The sequence below is a fragment of the Beta vulgaris genome, chromosome 6 (assembly GCF_026745355.1).
Source record: "Beta vulgaris subsp. vulgaris cultivar EL10 chromosome 6, EL10.2, whole genome shotgun sequence".
Classification (NCBI taxonomy): Eukaryota; Viridiplantae; Streptophyta; class Magnoliopsida; order Caryophyllales; family Amaranthaceae; genus Beta; species Beta vulgaris.
This window is the reverse complement of record NC_079207.1, coordinates 39,883,105-39,901,893: the sequence shown is the minus strand read 5'-3', so window position 1 is coordinate 39,901,893 and position 18,789 is coordinate 39,883,105. Positions and strand designations below refer to the sequence as shown.

Sequence of the window (18,789 nt, the reverse complement as noted above, 5' to 3'; positions counted from 1 at the left end):
TAAGAAAGATCAAGAACCCTCTATTCTAATCAGATCAATGCCCGATCACCATGTTTAAACGATAATATACGCTAGAAGAATGACAGATTTTACACCCTAATGCTACAACAGAAGGTATACCTTTGTACATCTTGGTTTTGGCCAACTTGACATCATCCTTCACTGCAAAAACTCACTTCTACAAATCAGCAAAACATGCCTCATTTAGAAGGCAGGTGTACATAATGCCCAGTTTTCCGTCTGTGGCGACTGAAGTCAGACACGAACCTGAAAGTAAGGCCACACCCTTTAATCTTACAATGGTATGGACGTTCACCTGTATGCAGTCTCAAGTGCTCGGTCCTAGCCCATGCCCATTTGAAAGTCATAGTGCAGCCTGTCCATGTGCACTTCAGAGGCCTCTCATCATCATGAACTCGTTGGTGGAGAACCACATACTTATGGGACCGAAACTTTTTCCCACAGTCTTTCTGATGGCATTTATTGCGTTTGTGTAGTGAGAGCTCAACCCTGGTCCTAAAATGCATTCGACAACCCTCAAGATTACACCTGTACGTAGTTTCGTTATCAAGCACTTCATTGCAGGAGACTGAACTGGACAAATGTTTTTTACGCTTCTTGATTGGAGACTTTGCTTCTGCAATTTCACGAACATTGCTTCTTCGTGCAGGAAGCGGATCTTCTTTACACTTTCTTGGCCTCAGGCCCTCACATGGACTTTTCATAAAGCTGCTCTCGGTTTTAGGTTGCAGCTCTACTTCTCTTTTTCTTTTGGTTCTATCTCCACAAGTAATTTCTGCTTTAGCCACTGTTCTATCCTTTCCTTCCCACGTGTTTGACAATGAAGTAACAAGCACACCAGTTTGAGAACTATCAGTGAGGCTACAGTTAGGGAGGACAGGCATATCTACCTCCATTGTAGTTGTAGACTCAAAAAAAGTCGAAAAATTATCGTGTTTGTAAGTTTCATTCTCACCCAAGTTTTCTCTCCTATCAAACGTACCATGCATATGAACCTTAACGCGAGCACTGTCTGGTACTGAACTACCATTAATCACTGGAGTATGAGAAGTATCGAATGCACAATCTGTGATGCTACTCACTCTGACATTTCCAACAGCATGTTCTTGGTTCAGTTCTTTAGGTCTGCACATTGTTGAAAGTTTACTTACCTTGGCCTCACAGCCATTTTCACCTCTCATATCCTTTCCAGCAGTACTTGATGTCCCTGCATCTGGCATAGCAGTAGCAGGTAATTCCTCATTTTCCTTATTAGATCCCTCACACTCCCCTACAATCCCGAGAAAACAGGAGTCACTTGATGTAGAAGCTTCTGCTATTGCCAGCACTTCAGATGTTCTATTACTAGCACGCTCCATGTTTGCTTCAGGTATCTCAACTTCGTCATATACCACAAGATGCTTTTTAGAAGTGTCAAAATCTTTAGAATCTTCCCCTGCATTCTTGATACAAAAACTCCTCAAAGTTTCCGATTCAACGCCATTAGCATTCTTTCCACAATCAACATCAGTCACTTCTGTCAAACACGCGAGGCTACAGCCCGAAGCAAATTCTACTCCAGTAAAATTTCTTGATTTAGCCCTATACTTCCTCCTAGAATACTGGAGAAGTACCTTCCCTTTCATTTCCACAGAATTGGATTCATAGATAGTCTGATCCTTCTTAGAGATATTGCCATCACAATATTTTGCAAGCGTTCTATTATGTGACTCCCGCTTACTCCGGGATCTTCTGGAACACCATTTGATGTTTGAGATCCTTGAAACAGGAGCCATAACAGAGAGTATATAGTCAATATTCAGCACATGCTCTATCTTTTTTGGGAGACAACTTTTCCTGGCCTTGATACTAAACCGTAGGTTGATGCCAAGTTTTGATGTCCAGTCTTCTTTGAAGTCAGTAAGCTGCTCATCATCAATTGCAACATCAATTAGATTCAGTTCTTCCTGGGATGCAGAATCAAGTTGAACCTCTTTGTAATTGAATGTGGCTCTGAGTTCCTCAGCAACAGCTACGGCATTTGCCTTGATCTTTTGATAATCTAAAGTGCAAAGAGATGATAAAACACAGATCAGGAAAAAAATAAAATAAGCAAGAAGCCCATCCTAGCAAGTTATTAGATTTGAATATGTCACAAAGCAATCTGAGAAAGAAAGATACTAATAATCTAGAAGAATATGCCATATCTTAGTTTTAAAAGGCACGAAATGCTCCCAGGTTCAAAGGGCCGCCTACTCCAGATAAAGGTACACACAATTTTAAAGTTCTACTCACTTTCCTTCCCCATCCGTTTTTTAAAGTTCTACTCACTATGCTTTGTTCCTCATTTGGCAAAAGATATTAATTTAATCATGCTTTGCCCACACTCTCTCTCTCTCTTCCATGCTCTCTATCTCTCTTAAAATATAATAAACTCTCCTCATTTATAAAAGTAAAGAAACCAAGTGGACCCACTTTTTACGCTCTCTCTCCAATTTGCCTTAAAGTGTGTATCTATAGTAACTTAGTAGAACTTTAAAAAATGGAGGGAGTATGTAATACACGTTTATTTTTTTGTAAAAATGTTTGTAAACGAAATTCAAAGGGTGAACTGTTTGGGGAAACAGCATAGGCAGAAGAATCGAACAAAGATGGAGAACAAAAGTGTCATATCCAAGGTATGCCCCAGTAGTTTCCCTTGTGCCTCATGTTTAGTATTCCCTCCGTTTCATTTTAATTGTTATATTTTGATATTTTACACTATTCACAAATTTCATTTTGACCATCATTTGTGATTATACGCATATAAAAATATAGTCATGTGGGATCTTGTTAGATTCATCATAACATGTGTTTTATTAATATGTACTTTTTATAATTTTTACAAATACAAAACTAAAGATATATGTTCTCATGCATTGGCATGCGTAAAAAGTGTAAGTGTGTAGATTAAAATGAAACGGAGGGAGTATTGAACACAGCTTTTTTTCTTAGAATTAAGGAAGATTAGCATTTGGAATAAACCAAATGACAATTACGATAGCAGTTTTCTAATAGAAATCAAACTTAAAAGTCAATACATATTTCAACTCATATCCTAGTAATGGCTTTGCTTTTGCTCAATTTCCTTGCCATGGCACAAGCTTGAACATGAGTTATTATCAATGACTAAACACAGCAAGCCACTGTTACGTAACAGACTATTCGGCAGCAACGTGATTTGAATTGACCGCATCATGTAAGGGCCCTTTTGCAGAAAACCAAGTTCAAAATTTGTTGCATAATTGCTGCTTCATAACAGAGCGGCTGAGTTTTAATTCCATGGGATGATATTCTTTTTTTATCTGAGAAAAGGAACAATGTTCTTTACCAAATAAATTGGAGGAATCAGATACAAATTTAAAACTTATACCAACTGCTGAAAAGAGTGCAAGTTTTCTATAAGATTAGGTGTTGTGAGAAGATCCATCTTCTAATGTATATGTACGCTAAGTCTATGTCCCTTGACAGCTCGTTTGGTAGTTGTTAATAAATTGCGGTAATGGGAATGAAATTTAAGTATAATTTTATCAAGGAGGCATCCTTAAAATTTCCATGGGGAGACATTTTTTCTCCATGGGCAAGCAATCTCACCCCTAAACTTGCGTTTTTGTCTCCAAGGGGAAGCATTTTTCATTACCACTCATTACCACCTACAAGGTGGTATTGGATGGGAATGAAAAATCAAGAAGGAAAGTGGATACTTTAGTATAAATTAGCATTACCATAGGAATGGACAATGATATTCTTCACAAATTTACACACAAATTCATTCCCATTACCACCATTTATAACCAACTACCAAACGGGCAATAAGTGGACTTGTGCACTACATCCACCTAAAAACCCTCATATACTCTTCACATACAAAAGACACAGCAAAAGGTAGGTTGGTCATCAAGGGAAATCAGTTCTAGGCATGTGACACAAGAATTAGTTTGGAGAGAGAAAGGAAGCATCTTAGGTTGGCTGTAAATAAAGTGAGGGAACAAGAGAAAGCATTCAGAAATCTTTAATCATTCCTTTTGTAACTGGGGAGTATTTAGTCTCTCGAGTATTGGGCAAACTATAGTATCATAGATACATTGTCCATTACAACTATTTTCTCTTTCATCTTATTCTTCTTCATCCCTTTCCCTTCTGCTACTTCTGTCTCTTCTTCCATCTCTTATCTTATATCTCCTCTCCATTGTTTGTACTGCAATTCAGTACAACAAATGGTATGGAGCAAGACATTATTCATATGAGGACTTCATCGCTCATTGGTGTGGTTGTAATTCTCTATTGGTTATGTACTTGTGGTTTTAATTCGAATGCAATCTTTTGATGATTGTGCAGTAAGATGAGAAGATGAGGGAACTTTTTTGGGTCATTTAAAAAATACTTTATTCAAAGCATTGACCCCATTAGCAACAGCCAAAAAAAGTCAAATTTCGAATATCCAACACATACAATACCTAATCTGAAATTTTCGATTGAATTCAGATATCAGATTTTAGATATTGATGGTTTTGTATATGGGATATCCCATCCGTGCTGAGCCTGATAACTACTGAATGAAGCCTTAAAATCAGTCAAAACCCTTAGTCATCAGTTACTCCCTCCTTTTTATAAGTTTATCCACTTCTTTGGACGTAGATGTTTAGGAGAAATATGTACGTAGGTCATAGAATGGAAAAGAAAGTATAAATTTATTTCATATTTTGTATTGTGGGCCAAGAGAAGTAAAGTGAGAAGGTAAAGATAATAATATAAAATTGGTAGGACCACCCCAATAAAAGAAAAAGATAAGTGGGTAAACTAATAAAAGAAAACCCGAAAAGGGAAGTGGGTAAACTAACAAAAACCACAGTGAGTAGTTATTTGTTCTTATCAGGTTACCACAGTAGGCAGGATCTTGAGAGCATGACTACAGAGCTTAACATCTAGCAATACAGGTGATGAGGCTCTTGCAGACAAGCAAGTGATAAAATCTCCACAAATTGCTAACTAGCTTCATATTAGAGGCTGAAAGTTATCAGTACCAATAATGACACTGGAGAATGAATGAACAGCTTACCAGAGTGGCAGATTACAAGCATCTTTGCTCCACCTTTGGGTTTCAATAGCTCTACGATTTGGACAGCATGCTCCAGACAGAAAATTCGCGGTCGCAAAAACCCAGAAGTATCCCATGTCCCGTCATTATTGGTTTCTGGAACAGACAAGAAAATAATACTAAATAAACATTACACATTACCATAATAACATCAATTAGTTACATTAAAACATTTGTAATTGTATTTCCTAAAACATCAAACAGTAATATTAGACAAAGCGGAAATAAGTTGAGGTCAGGACCGAATGGCCAATAATGCCAAAAATGATTTACAACAGTCCATATAAACACATTGAGAAACCTGTATGAATTCACATAAGAGTTCAATGAACCCCCAGAAATTATTCAAATTCTTTAAAAAAGAAAAATCTAAGCAAAAAAGGATAATCAACGGCTTAATTCACCAGTATGCAACTTAACATTCTAAACCTTTTTATTTGACTTGGCAAAACACTAGGTGTTGTTAACACTAAGAGGACTATTATGGCTATCAATAAATCTGAATTTCTGTACTTAGCCCTCCAAAATCCATTGGAATATCAAATAAATGCCATACAGAATGTAGTCTTCCATATTTTTGAAGTATAGTTGCCTGTTTTAACGAATATATAGACCAAATCACTTCCCCTGATAGAACAACCAGCAAAGCAAAGTATGGCTAGTTTCTCTCCACCGTTGCAAGAGGGTGGAATGTAGCTGCATAGTGAAGGGGAAAACAAGGATACTTGACACAATCACAATACAATTGATATACTTGATACTACCATGCCATACCTGACAAAGAGATCTTAGTTTTGTATTGCATGTGAGACGACTTTGCCTGTTGTGGTATATGAACTACCCCAGCTGCAAAACTATCCACTGATGTTCCTTTTGAAGGTTGAACCACCGACATAATTGGATATCCCAAAATGCCGCAAGCCACACACACCAGAGTTCCAGAGTCAACTTGAAAGTCACCCAAAAGATCACTACTGTCCATATACAAGTCATCAGAAGTTCTATATGAGGTTCTGTGGTGAACATCATGGTTTGCACCCTTCGGGGGAAGGACAGATAGTCCAGCATCTTTATTAAGGATACCAACCAGAGTAGTCCCAGCTTGTGATAGGGAGTCTCTGGCAAACGATGGCAATGAATCAGGGTGCCATAACACAGCACGAAATGCAGAATCTTTTCCTAGGAGTGTATTTAATAGAAGATTTTCCTTGACCATATCTTCGATAAAAGCTTTCTTAACCAACAGCTCTCTTTCTTCCTTCAGACGATTTTTCAAACGAGAATTCCGTACACCGGGAAGCAGAGTTCTTGGGACCCTGTCACGGAAGTAGGCAACTTTAGGGCAATAACAAATAATACAGATAAAAAATACGCATAAAGACACTCAGAAGTAAACACAAACTTCAGGGAAATCATGAATGATAAACAGGAAAAAATAAGCATAATCACACTCAGAGGTGACACACACTCACGCACGTACACGCACATGCACAAACACAAACGCACATGCATACACGCAACAAACACACAGGCACGCACTCACGTGCACACACATACACACAAATACATTTGGGGAAATTTTCTGACTACGGGTGAGTTCATTAGAAGTTTCCACAAAAGAATTGCTTTAGATAATAATGCAAGTAATTTAGCTAAAGAAACTCTTCCTATTGTAGATATTTCTTAGTAATAATGGGGAGGGAGCTCACTATGTAGTATATTAGTACGAACAGAAAGGGGAATTCAACCTCAATAAAAGAAAAGGGAGGGAGGGAGGAATCAAAATGAATACAAAGGCTCTTCCCTGAGGCAATATAATAGTGTCAATCTCTCTCTCCTCTTGTTAGTACTGAACCAGCAACCAACTCCAATCTACATTACAGCCACCTCCAGGTTCCCCCCAATTTATATAAATTTTGATAGGAAAGATTGACACAATCAGTCCCAACTATGGTCGGTTCACTTTAATAGGTCTCAACTTTTGATTATCTTAGAGCAGTCCATCTTTAGGGGTTCCACTCCCAAAATGGTCCTTCAGCTTATTCAACTTGCTAAATTGGTTAATTATGATGCATTAAGCCCTTTCACTGGCTCTAGTTAATTTAAATAAAGGGTTTTGTGCTGAGTGTCACGTGTTTCGATTAACTTATTTGGCAAATTGATTAAGCTGAAGGACCATTGTGGGAAGAGAACCCCCAAAGTTGGGACTGCTATGAGATAATTAAAAGTTTGGACCTTTTAAAGCACAAGCGATAATTCGGACTAATAGGGTCAGTTTTTCCATTCTAATACACTATTTGCTCATTAGTTCCAGCAACTCGTAATAGCTGACAGAATTTTTATTGGCTAATGTGAAGGGGTACCTTTCATTGCTACCATGGGTCAGTTACCGGTTCTTAGTACTCTTCTTGTCACCTAATGGTCCTCGCTACTGGTAACTTTTGTTGATTAGGTTCTAATTGTCAGCGATAATTTCATTGTACCGGTAAATTGAACCGATAATACAATTATGCTAATACTATAGCAAGCTTAGAAGGTGGTGGACTGGGAGGTCAACATGTAGGCTTGCCTGCATTTCTATCATTGGCATTGTTAATATCACAAGGCCTAATTGCCTTTCTGAACTTTGATCATCATCATAAGTTTTCTATTTTGTTGGGAGGAGAGAATTTGATGATGATGTTAACAAAATATCTTATATAAAGTTGAAGAGTGTGTGAAATGCATCAGAAGAAGACTTTGCTGGGGAAATAGGTTTGAAAGATTTAAATAAGGAAAATTCTTTTTTTTTAACGTCATTCAATGATCCTGTATTTAGAGAATATTTGCCTATAATTAACTCTTGCGTAAAATTGTATGACGAAACAATATGGTACAGCTTATTCCTAGCTTAACCTTTGTGGCGGCATATTCAAGAATTCTTCCAATCTTGTTCTCTTTCGGATGTAACACGAGTTCGTAACAACTAAGCCATATGGGATTAATGTATCAGAATTTTCACCAAATACCCTCGATGTTTTCAAAATTCAACATATATCCTTGAGTTTTCCACAAATACATCCAATTTGCCTTACCCTTAACTAAACGTTAGTGGTTTATTAGTTTTCTATTAGTCCAAATCATAATTCTTCATATACCCCCCTACAATAAAACTTAATACATTGTATACCCTTATTTTTATATTAATTGAACGTCATTATAACGATTAGTTTCTCATTTTGGAAGCTACTCGTCGCCTCTTTTGTTGCATCTTTGTATATGTACAACAAAGCAAATAGAATTTTAGGACTTCTTAGCCCATTTTTGTAATTTCTCTTGGTCATGACTCGTGAGCATACTCAAAAACAACTTCCTCCGTGTATGAAAACACCTATATAAGAGTCCCAAATAGGTTTTGCACTGTGGAAGAAGATTTGCAAGATAAGTATCTATGAGACAACAATAAATCCACAAAGGCTTCACTATAGGTATTATGCATGTGATACTTTTAGCTGGTATAAAGGAAAATCAGAAATTGTGGATTTTATATTGTTTCAAGAACCCGATTGCAAATTTTTTCCCACATCTATGAAATCTATCTGGGACTCATACATATACAAACTATGTAGCACGGGTACTTCAACTAGGTCACCTACTCACGTACTCGTACCCGTAGCCGTACCCGATATGATACGTATCATGTATGGGCGCGTACCCATTCCTAAAATTTTCAAATCTTGTCGTTTTCCATCGCCGGACCTGAATCCGAACATGTACCCGTATCCGTCTCAGTGCAACCTAGTATACAAATTCATGGGGGTGAATAAGAAAGGCAACGGATCAGATCTAGAACGGGTCCTAGATCCAGATGCGTACATTTAAACATGGATCCACTAGATCCCAATTCGTTGGATCTTACAAAGTAAGATCCGGATTCAGATCCACTAGATCTGCGGATGCACGGATCGGGATTTGGATCCACATGAATATGTTATCTACTTGCAAAAAATTATTTAAGCACCTAAAAGAAGTATTATTGCAAAGAAAATTAATAATTGCTAACTTCATTTCATTTTTCACAATATAAGAAAATCAATTTGACCAATTTGATTAGAATCAATTAGATTATCACCAAATTATGCATACGGAGATATATTTCAAAGTAGAAAATGGATCAAGTGGATCTACATCACAAAAATAAGTTCATGATCCAGATCCGACCCATCGTACCCTGGATCTTAATCCGACCCCGATCTGTTGGATCCAAAATTTCGAAGATTCCAAATCCTCGGATCTTGATCAGGTCCAGGATCTATTATCATCCCTAGTTGCAGATCTTATTTTTTATCAGTGTGAACTCATGACTAAAGCAAAAGAAATCACATAAGAGGCTTAAGAAGTTGTAAAATTCTATCAAATATGTTGCATTATTCGTACAAAAGTGCAACAAATAGGTAACGACTAACTTTCAAAACGAGAAACTAATGGTGATAGTGGCATTAATTAACATAAACATATGGGTATATAGTGTTTTAAGTTTTAATACAGTGGTATATGATGAATTAAGTTTTGCACTAACAAAAAACCAACAAAATTCTAATGCTTAGTGAAAGGTAAGGGCAATTGGATGTATTCAGTATATGTAAAAAAAACTCGAGATAATATACGGTGAATTTTCAAAACATCAAGATTATATGGTAAATTTTCCAAAAACTCGGGGTTATTTAGTGAAAAATCTGTTTATGTAGTGACAATAAGTCATAAGTTACGCTCTACTTAGACACCGCATTCCCTCCATGTTCCAGTGGATGATGGTATAAAAGGAAAACCAAACCCTCTTTAATTATAAAACTCAAACCAAACAGATCTAGACATCTCAATAGCAGAGGTTAAAAAATCGTATGCAGGAGAAGCAGAAATAATGGAAAACGTTGCTGACCTTGATATAAAAGACATTGTCAACAAGTACAGCAGTTGTTGATGGGAGAGCATTGGCAGATGATCCATGGCAGCCCGACGCACTGCAGCTTCTTTTGCTATGGAAAGCCATAGAGGAGTCCCAAAGTTGGCAGCTTCTCCACAGTTAAACCCTAGACGATTTTTCAAAAACAGATTTAGTGAAACAACAGAGGAGCTGAACATAAAAGCCCATTCTCCACCTAAAGGGGTAAATCTGATCTGATGCCATGTAGAAGATTACATCAAGAAGTTACAAAATAACCATTAGGAAAGAAAACAAAAGAACCTTTATGTTGACTGATTTTGCCTTTTCTTAAACATTTTTGCATTACTGAGTCAGGTTGTTCTCCCTTTATATGCCCTTCCCCCCTCAGTTTAAGTTCATTTTTTCAAGTTCTGTTTAGATATATCATGGCACAGTTGAATTGGCATTCACAAACACATCCAACTGATGTAACTGGAGACAAATTTGAAATTCAATTTAACCCAGTGGTGTCTCACAAAAGGTGCTAGAGAGTTTTAGATTCTCCACCACCAGTAGCATAAAACAGGAAACAGAAAAAAATTTATTGTACACTACCAAAATTGAAAAAAAAAAAAGGGAACTGAAGCATCAAGGTGATGAAGCAATATGATCAAAATCACAGAGAGAAAAGATATATTCGCAGCAGCAAGCTCCTCACTTAGTCTGTTACCAACTGATGCATCTATCATTGAAGACCATATATACGTCCACTTTTGAGAAGTATCTCAAAAGAACTTGCATCTGCTGCTTCAGAATCTATATGAGCAAGTGGTAAAATTTCTCGATTGTTGATTAACCCTAGCTGGCTTAATCCTTGTGAATAGAAAAGGTAAATGTTTGTCTAATAACTGCTTTACTATACAAGCAAGTCTAAGGGACCTAAGCACTCAAGGAGATGAGGAGTTGAGGACAGAAAAGGTGTAAGAGAAGGTTGGCTCATTCGATTATTTTAGCAATTTATGATATATGTTGTATTGCCTAATGAGAGGCTGCATAACCAAATGGTATCATGGTTATTTTCTATAATTGATAACAAATAATTAAATCATGAATACACCAAGGGGGTGTCCCCCATCAACAAAAGGAGGGATAATGACAAAAAGCTCAAGCCCTCAAGCTATCATGAAGCAATTTATCTACAATATCAAGAAAAGTCAAGTGACCCTCAGACAAGGACCCACCATCCGGACACCCACAATCTAAGCATTCTGCATCCTTCGGTTCCACGCCACAATCAGATTTATGGATAATAGCACTGCAAAACAAGTCATTTAGAATGAAGATAAACAAAGTGCCCAAGAAGAATACAAGGACTTAGAAAAAGGAGATCATCAACTGGTTCTTCCTTTTCAGCCACGATATGCCCATTGGCACCACTGAAACTTTTTCTTAAAGCATATCTAATGTTCACGTCTTACATTTGCCTCACCACCAGGTCCAACACCCTAAATAACAGAGAGAAAGATTAACACAAAAAATACCATTAGTTACCTAGATAGCCCAAGGTTGATTCCCACACTAATTCTATGCCAAGAAAAAGCTGACTAATAATGCCTCCAAAGCAAAAAAGAAATACAGATAACAAACTACTTCTAGCTCCAGTGTCTTTGACTCTATTCAAACATATTTCATCTCGATGCCATTCTAACATAACATCAGTCATCACCTCACGAATGTAAAGTTTCTAGAAACTACTCAGTGTCAGGAGCTTCTTCTCTGATAGAAGGGTCTAATTCCCCAAAAATTACATGTTTCTTCCCAATTTAACCATCAAAAATCCCTCTTGATCTCTTTGCTAGCCTTCAGAAACTCATGACAGGCAAACTTCCAAAGTCTCCTGGCCTAAGAACTTCATCTACAATCAAGTGATACATAATTCCCTAGGGATGACATGTTTCTTCCCAATTGAACCAAAGAAAAACCTTCTTGGTCATTTTGCTAACCTTCAAAACATCCTGATGAGCAAAGTTCCAAAGCCACTGGGTCTAAGAACTTCAACTATAATCAAGGAAAACATAATTTTCAAGGGATGACATGTTTCTTCCCAATTGAACCGAAGGTATCAATTGAACAGAAGAAAATCCCTCTTGGTGTCTCTACTACCAAGGCAGATCTTTAGTTTCTCCAATGTAAATTCCACTTAGCTCACTATCTACTTACAATAATCTAGTTTCATTACCTAAGGATATTGTCCCCAATTGCACGAAAAAGTATGGTGAATTTTCCCTGCCAATGAGCTGCGACATGCCGACATTTCCTTAAGTGATTTAATTGTGGGACTTTCTTGTCGGCCAATGTAGCAGACAATTATGAACAAGCCAAAACAAAACCATATTGGCATAACATATTATGCTGCGTTTCAGCAGGTAATTATAGCCACAGGATTCACCGCAAAATTTAGTAGCGACTAATAACAATACACTATTGTAACCCAGGTGGTTGCTCTAACAATATATGATTTGCAATGATCTTAAAACAGTTTGGTAAACTGATTACCATGACTGAATCCTACATGATAAGCCCTTGGAAAAGTCACCACAAATTCACCAGGGTTCTGTACCAACCTACAAAAAATGCATACAATTAAATACTATTTCAAGAAAAACAGGCAGCAAAATATAACATAAAAACAGAACACAGCTGTTACAAACTTAGTATTCTAAGATATTTTAGTCACAACTTCAAAAACGTCAGGTAAGATACCTGCAACATGGAATACCAGATGCAACAAGTATCTCAGGTGACAACAGAGTGGTCTTCTCACCAAGACGTTTCAGTGCAGCTGTTGCAAGAGACAACCACCTGAGTTACAACAGTATATTGTTTAACCAAAAAGCAAATCCACAAAATGAGAAAAAAATGGAAACCAGTAGGTGATGTAAAAACAATAACTACCACAATATATCATTTGTGGGAGGCAATTTAGCTAGGATGCTCGGACTCGGGTACGGGTGTCGGACTCGGATACGTGTCCAGGTGTTGGATCCTTCAAATTCTAATTTTAAGGATTCGTGAAGTCATTTTTGAAGAGTCCAAATTTTGGATATGGACTCGGGGACACGAGATATAGGTACCCAAATAAAACAGTCCTCTTTACAAAGGGAAAAAAAAAAATAGTAAACCAAGCAGAAATGTAGAAGTATTAACTCCCTACCTCCCAGGTGGTTTCAAATTTCAATCCCCCCCAGCTGTCCCTCACTCTCCCTTACTCTCTTTTTTCTAAAGATAAAACATAATACCAGTAAGTCAGTAACCTCTGTCCCCATTCCCCCTTTCTCTCTCCTCTTTATAAACATTAATCACACATGTCACACAAACCCTCTATCTCCTTTTACCTTACGTTCCTGCTTTCTCACTTTCGAGCTCTTCAATAAGTTTCCGGCTAGAGAACCAGCCATGGCTAGCAAAAGCTCGACTGAAATTCTCTACTCAGAAAATGCCGCGTCCACTTTCTCTTCCCCGAGTCTAGTCCGGATTCCAATGTCGGCACCAGTGCTGTTTCGTGTCGACAACGGTACGACGGGATGGCTGGCCGTGTCCAAGCTTCCCAGCAATTTAGAGATTATTTTGTCAAACATCGAAACATATAGCTTATCTTCTCAGAGAAAACGCTAAAACTAGTCTACTACAGATAAACTCCATCACAAATCCAATTAGCTTTAGGGTATAGCGTTGGACTTATATTCATGACCAAAAAAGAGCATCTATGTTCAATATCGGTTTAAAAGAGATGAGAATTTATCCAGAACAATCATCCTCTTTTGGTGTTAAGTAGCTCACTTGAATAGGTTGACTTTCATTTGGAGAATATATCTAAATCAGTATTAATGTCAATCGAAAATTTAAAGTAGGGTAACGAAGAATTCTGGAGTTACAAAGAAGAATCCTTGTTGTATCAGGCTTATGAATGAGTTACAATAGCATTCTTCAAGTGCAGCATGAGAATTGTTACTGCATACTTATTTGATCTTATTGGAGCCTCTCTGAACTTATTAAAACTAATTGAAACTTGTTATCTAGAAGGTGTTAGAGCTCATAAGAACTTGTTGGAACTTCTCTGAACTTATTGGAGCTAAAACTTATTACAAGGTGTCAAAACTTATTGGAACTTGCTGGAACTTATTTGCACTTATTGGAACGAAAACTTATTATTTAAGGTGAAGAGAGCGCACCTAAGAGTCATAACTCATAAAGAGATGTTTCGGAAACCTCTTTAATCATGCATAGCCTAAATTTATTGTTACAAAGTGCAGACGACCTGCAATTTGCTAGAACTTGTCCTTATATGCTGCTGCTCATGCCACAGCAAGGTCTATAGATGTCATCATCATGACAGAGTAGCGATTGTTTCCTATTTCCCATGAACTGCTCCATCTTTACCAAATGTCACAACCAGGAGATGACTAATTTACAGTAATGAAGGCCTTTGACATGCAGGAAGCCATTTTCTGGCATTGGATTTATAGCTCCCCTGCCTTGTAACTCAAATGTCCACCCTCCATTTATGATTAAAGGGATAGGATTAATTTTATATTATGGTTTGATAAGGTAGCTTTAAGCCTGATATATGTTCACAATAATGTGCCAAAAATCCCTTAGCTTTCGTGATAATAGTAAGAAGTGTTTTCTCTCACGGTCCTTCAACAACTTTTTTCTGTTTGGATCTAGCATTGGTGGTATATTTTCTTCAAAAATTAACAACTTTGAGCAAGAGAATTCTTAGATAAGGAGGATGTTTGGTTAATGAATTATTGGTGCATTTTTCTTCAGCTTTCGGCTTTTTGGTTATTTCATCTGGTCATACAGCCAAAAATTGTGTTTTGCTTAATGGCTTTTCAACCAGCTACAAAGCTGGCTTTTGAGCCACAATGAAAAAGCTGGTCAAAATAGCTTTTTTCAGTGGCTTTTGACCTTTTATTCAAAACGTCAAGTCACTTTGCATAGAAATAGCTAACGAACACCTCGTTTCACAAAGAAAAAAAAAAAAGATGGAAAAAGCTCAGCTAATAACACTGCTAGCTCAAAACAGCCTTTATAAACAACCAATTAAACAGTTAGTGAAACAACCTAAAACAACTGACAGCCAAAATAAAACATGTTTATTTCCTCATATTGGTCCAAGGCCATGTCATTTCTACAACTTATCATCAAAAATCTCAAAAGCAACAAAAATACGCCCACTTTGAGAGTGATTAAACACAAAATCTGTGAAATCCTTCAACTTATCAGCAATTCAGCATACATTGCTTTGATTTTGGCTAATTCATGACATTCCATTAAAATTAGTGGACAAGAGGAAAGCTTCAACTAATAATAAACCGGAAAAAGAGGATGAATTTGAACTAGTAGTATTTAACCATTGGCAGGATATGTAATGGTTTAGAAAATGAGAACTCTCTAATTTACCTCATTTCTCACAGATCTACCTTTAATCACCTCAAACTTTTCTGCATTTCCCTTATCTCTACGTTGTCCTTTATATTTCCTTTATCTAGATAAAAACTTCCTTGATCCCCTTTCCCTCTATCTCTTCTACATCGGATTTGTAGCTAAACTTTGACCATCATCAGTTGTTCCTTCCCTCTATCGCATAGTTATATGTCAACCTAGTTCCCCACTTAAGTTAAGTCCACATAGCTCTCCATGTCACCACCATAACAGACTCATCAATTCGTCACCCATAAAAAAAAAAAGACTTCATAAAACAGAATACAGAGAAAAAATGGCTAAAAAAATCTCTGTAAGAGTACAAAGAATAAAGGGAACCTTTGGATGTATAGCTTCTCCGCGTCAGAGTTTCAGGTCCCTTATCGGGGACATTTGTATAGCTGGAGTCGAGCTTTAGCGTAGTCTGACTCTAAGCAAGATTCTTGATTATCTAGATTGCTCCATGATAGTTCGAGACTATAAGTTATGTGTCTTTGGCCATCATTTTGTATATGGGTGACAACCTTTGGGTCTTTCTAGTATTTCAATTTATGTCTTAAATATAGACAGAGAAAGAAACCCAACCAGAGAGAGAGAGAGAGAGATGATTATGAGCTTATCAATCAATCACTAACAATACTAGCCAGGCAAATAGTGAATAACATCCATCACCCACAATGCAACAATGATCTTATAATTCTTTATTGCCTACGTTGCCAATGTCATATAGGCAAATCGTATGTCCCAACAAACCAACAGTTTTTTCTCACTTAAGCCCATCTACATGGCATCTATGTTAAAATCTAATCCCTACTTTCTAGTTTGCCCCCATTATTTAACTCCTTCACATGAAATACCTTTCAGATCCGATAAAATCCCTATCTGTCTGCCAATATTTGTGTGTAGTGTACAATCATCACTCTACTCTGTTTTCATCATCAGCAGCAATTTTTCACTTCCCCCAACCCATGCAAACGCAAATGCCATGACTCAGATTGGCCCATCATAGCTCAACCTCAATATTTCTATATGCACATAGATTATTTTCAATAAACTTGATTACTCAGTTATTTTTAGTTACAGCATGAGTAGAAATGCCAATGAAGCCATGGACATATTTTGTATACTGTATAGTCTACAGTCTCCACATGCTATGGAGACAAAGGAAAACTTCCTTATATCAATACAATAGTATCTCTAAAATATTATCTTCCCTAATACTTATATTAACACATATACATGAATAATTTTTTTCCTGCTGAAATTAGTTTAGACAGCATTGAACTTTGCCAGGTAAGATAACCTAACCAATAGCAAATAAATTTTGAAGGTTCTCTCCAAGTTGCTGAGCACCCAAATATAACAAATATGAAGTTCATAATAAAATCATGCTGACCAGCATCACCTCCACAGCATTAACAGCAATTTAACACTAATAGATTAATATGGACATGACATACCCAAGTGGCCAACATTTTCTCCATAAGCTTGTTTACGAATTACATCTTCAAAAGCAAACGCATATTCACCAGGGACTGCATACCATGTCTTTGGTGACCCCGTATGCATAAAATTCAAGCTATGAAGCTCATGATCTTCAATATGCCAAGCAAACCAGCTGAACAACATGCCAATGTAAACCATTGGGGACGTAACGCCAGGAATATCATCCAGCATAAAACGAGTAAGTGACCCAGCAGACCGAGCAATTACTTGAAGGTTCCAAGGACAGTTTGATAGCTTCCATCCAGCAGTACCTTCAGGTTCAGAATTAGCACATAGGCCACTCGGCTTAGTAGATTGAGAGGTTTCATTTGGTGGTGATGTTGGTCGATCAATACATTCCTTTCCTATCTCTGCAACTGGACTTAAACTCGGTCCTAGCTCTTGAACTTCTACCCCAGTAAACAAATTGCTTGCAGTGTTTACAACCAGTTGCCTCCCGTACGATCTCCCTCGATGACTTTGGGAACATACTCTCCTCCTCCTTTTATGTGCATTGACATAACCCAAAGATCCCTCTGGTTCCGCGAAGCCAGAACCAGGAACATCGTTTGCATACTCTACATATATAGGCTTCTCCAAAGCGGCTTTCCAAAACAAAGCCTCAATGACTAGTGGAGTAACTACCTTAATCATACCCAAAACACTCCGACTAAATGCTTTCGACTTAGATTCAAACTGCTCCAATGTATAGAGCTCTCCACTTTGCCAAACTTGCTTCTGAGCACCCGGTTCCTTGCTTCTCTTTGAATCTTGACCCAATTCTTGTTGCCTAGTGGTAAATACAGCCCTATTGTCACTCTCATTTATCTTATCCTGAGATGACCTCTTTGACGAATCACTTGATTCCGCAAAATGTACATCCGAACCCAATTCACGACTTTTGACAAGGGATTTGTTAAGGTTGTTGAAAACATATCTTTTTGATGGTTTGGGCAATGGAGGAATCACTTTACATATACCAAAAGCACTAGCTTCTTTCTCAATTTTTGAGATATAAGCAATTGGGTCAGCAAATTCTGTGTCGGTTGGTCGAAATTCTGGTGCTAATGGTAACAGCTTTAACCATTGAGGTATTTCAACATTGTCCATTAAAAACTAAGATTCTGCACCATTAAAAACGAACAACAATGTCATGCATCAGTTACAGTTACACAGTACCAGATTGAGAACCAAGAAAGTCTCGCTTAAACCCTAGATTTCCAATTTCTTTGAATTCTAGATAGAATATAACCACACAGAGATTCAGGAGATGATAAGTGAGATCAAAGAGAACAGAAAACAAAGAACAAACTCCTAATATTTGTTGCAAACAAGTAAGGAGAACTGTAGGAATGGTGTAGAATAACGTAACCTGGGACTGCAATTTACCGAATGCGTATCAGCAACCATCAAAGAAGCAGTTCAAAAAACACAGAGGGAGGAGAAAAAAATTAGTCACCACTACTTCCTCCGTCTCAAAAACATTACTCATTTGTAGTCTTGATATTATAATTTATTTATTTTTAGAATCCGACTAAATATTTAGTCCCTCCATTTTATTTTAATTTACACATTTTAATATTTTATACTAGGCAAAAGCTAACGAACGTCCCAGGACACTAGATAAGAAACATATTATTTTACTTAATTACTCATATTTATATAAAATAATATAATAATGTATAATTTCAATGCAATGCATTTAAATGTTTTGCATTGGAATTAAATGTTTTTCCATTTCCTTTTGGAAAATATTAAATGCTTTGCATTGGAATTA

The 18,789-nt window shown here is 37.1% G+C and overlaps 1 protein-coding gene across 1 annotated transcript; it reads right to left on the bottom strand.

Annotated features, from left to right (window-relative positions):
• LOC104908477 (lysine-specific demethylase ELF6) lies at positions 1 to 18,487 on the bottom strand. Its single transcript, XM_048647645.2, has 8 exons — positions 18,385 to 18,487; positions 16,988 to 18,136; positions 12,804 to 12,882; positions 12,597 to 12,664; positions 10,056 to 10,206; positions 5,912 to 6,453; positions 5,099 to 5,233; positions 1 to 2,062 (listed from the first exon to the last, which is right to left on the bottom strand). Exons 2-8 carry the CDS (start codon positions 18,120 to 18,122, stop codon positions 201 to 203), a joined length of 3,972 nt encoding a protein of 1,323 aa, XP_048503602.1. The 5' UTR covers positions 18,123 to 18,136; positions 18,385 to 18,487; the 3' UTR covers positions 1 to 200.
• Positions 18,488 to 18,789: the final 302 nt, after the last annotated feature.

Excerpts from the sequence above, each read along its gene's own strand:
- LOC104908477 (XM_048647645.2), bottom strand. The coding sequence starts at position 18,122 with ATGGACAATGTTGAAATACCTCAATGGTTAAAGCTGTTACCATTAGCA. Across the intron at positions 6,454-10,055 it reads ACAATGTCTTTTATATCAAG|GGTCCCAAGAACTCTGCTTC; the intron begins GTCAGCAACGTT and ends CTTCCGTGACAG. Across the intron at positions 5,234-5,911 it reads AACTAAGATCTCTTTGTCAG|AAACCAATAATGACGGGACA; the intron begins GTATGGCATGGT and ends TGTCTGTTCCAG.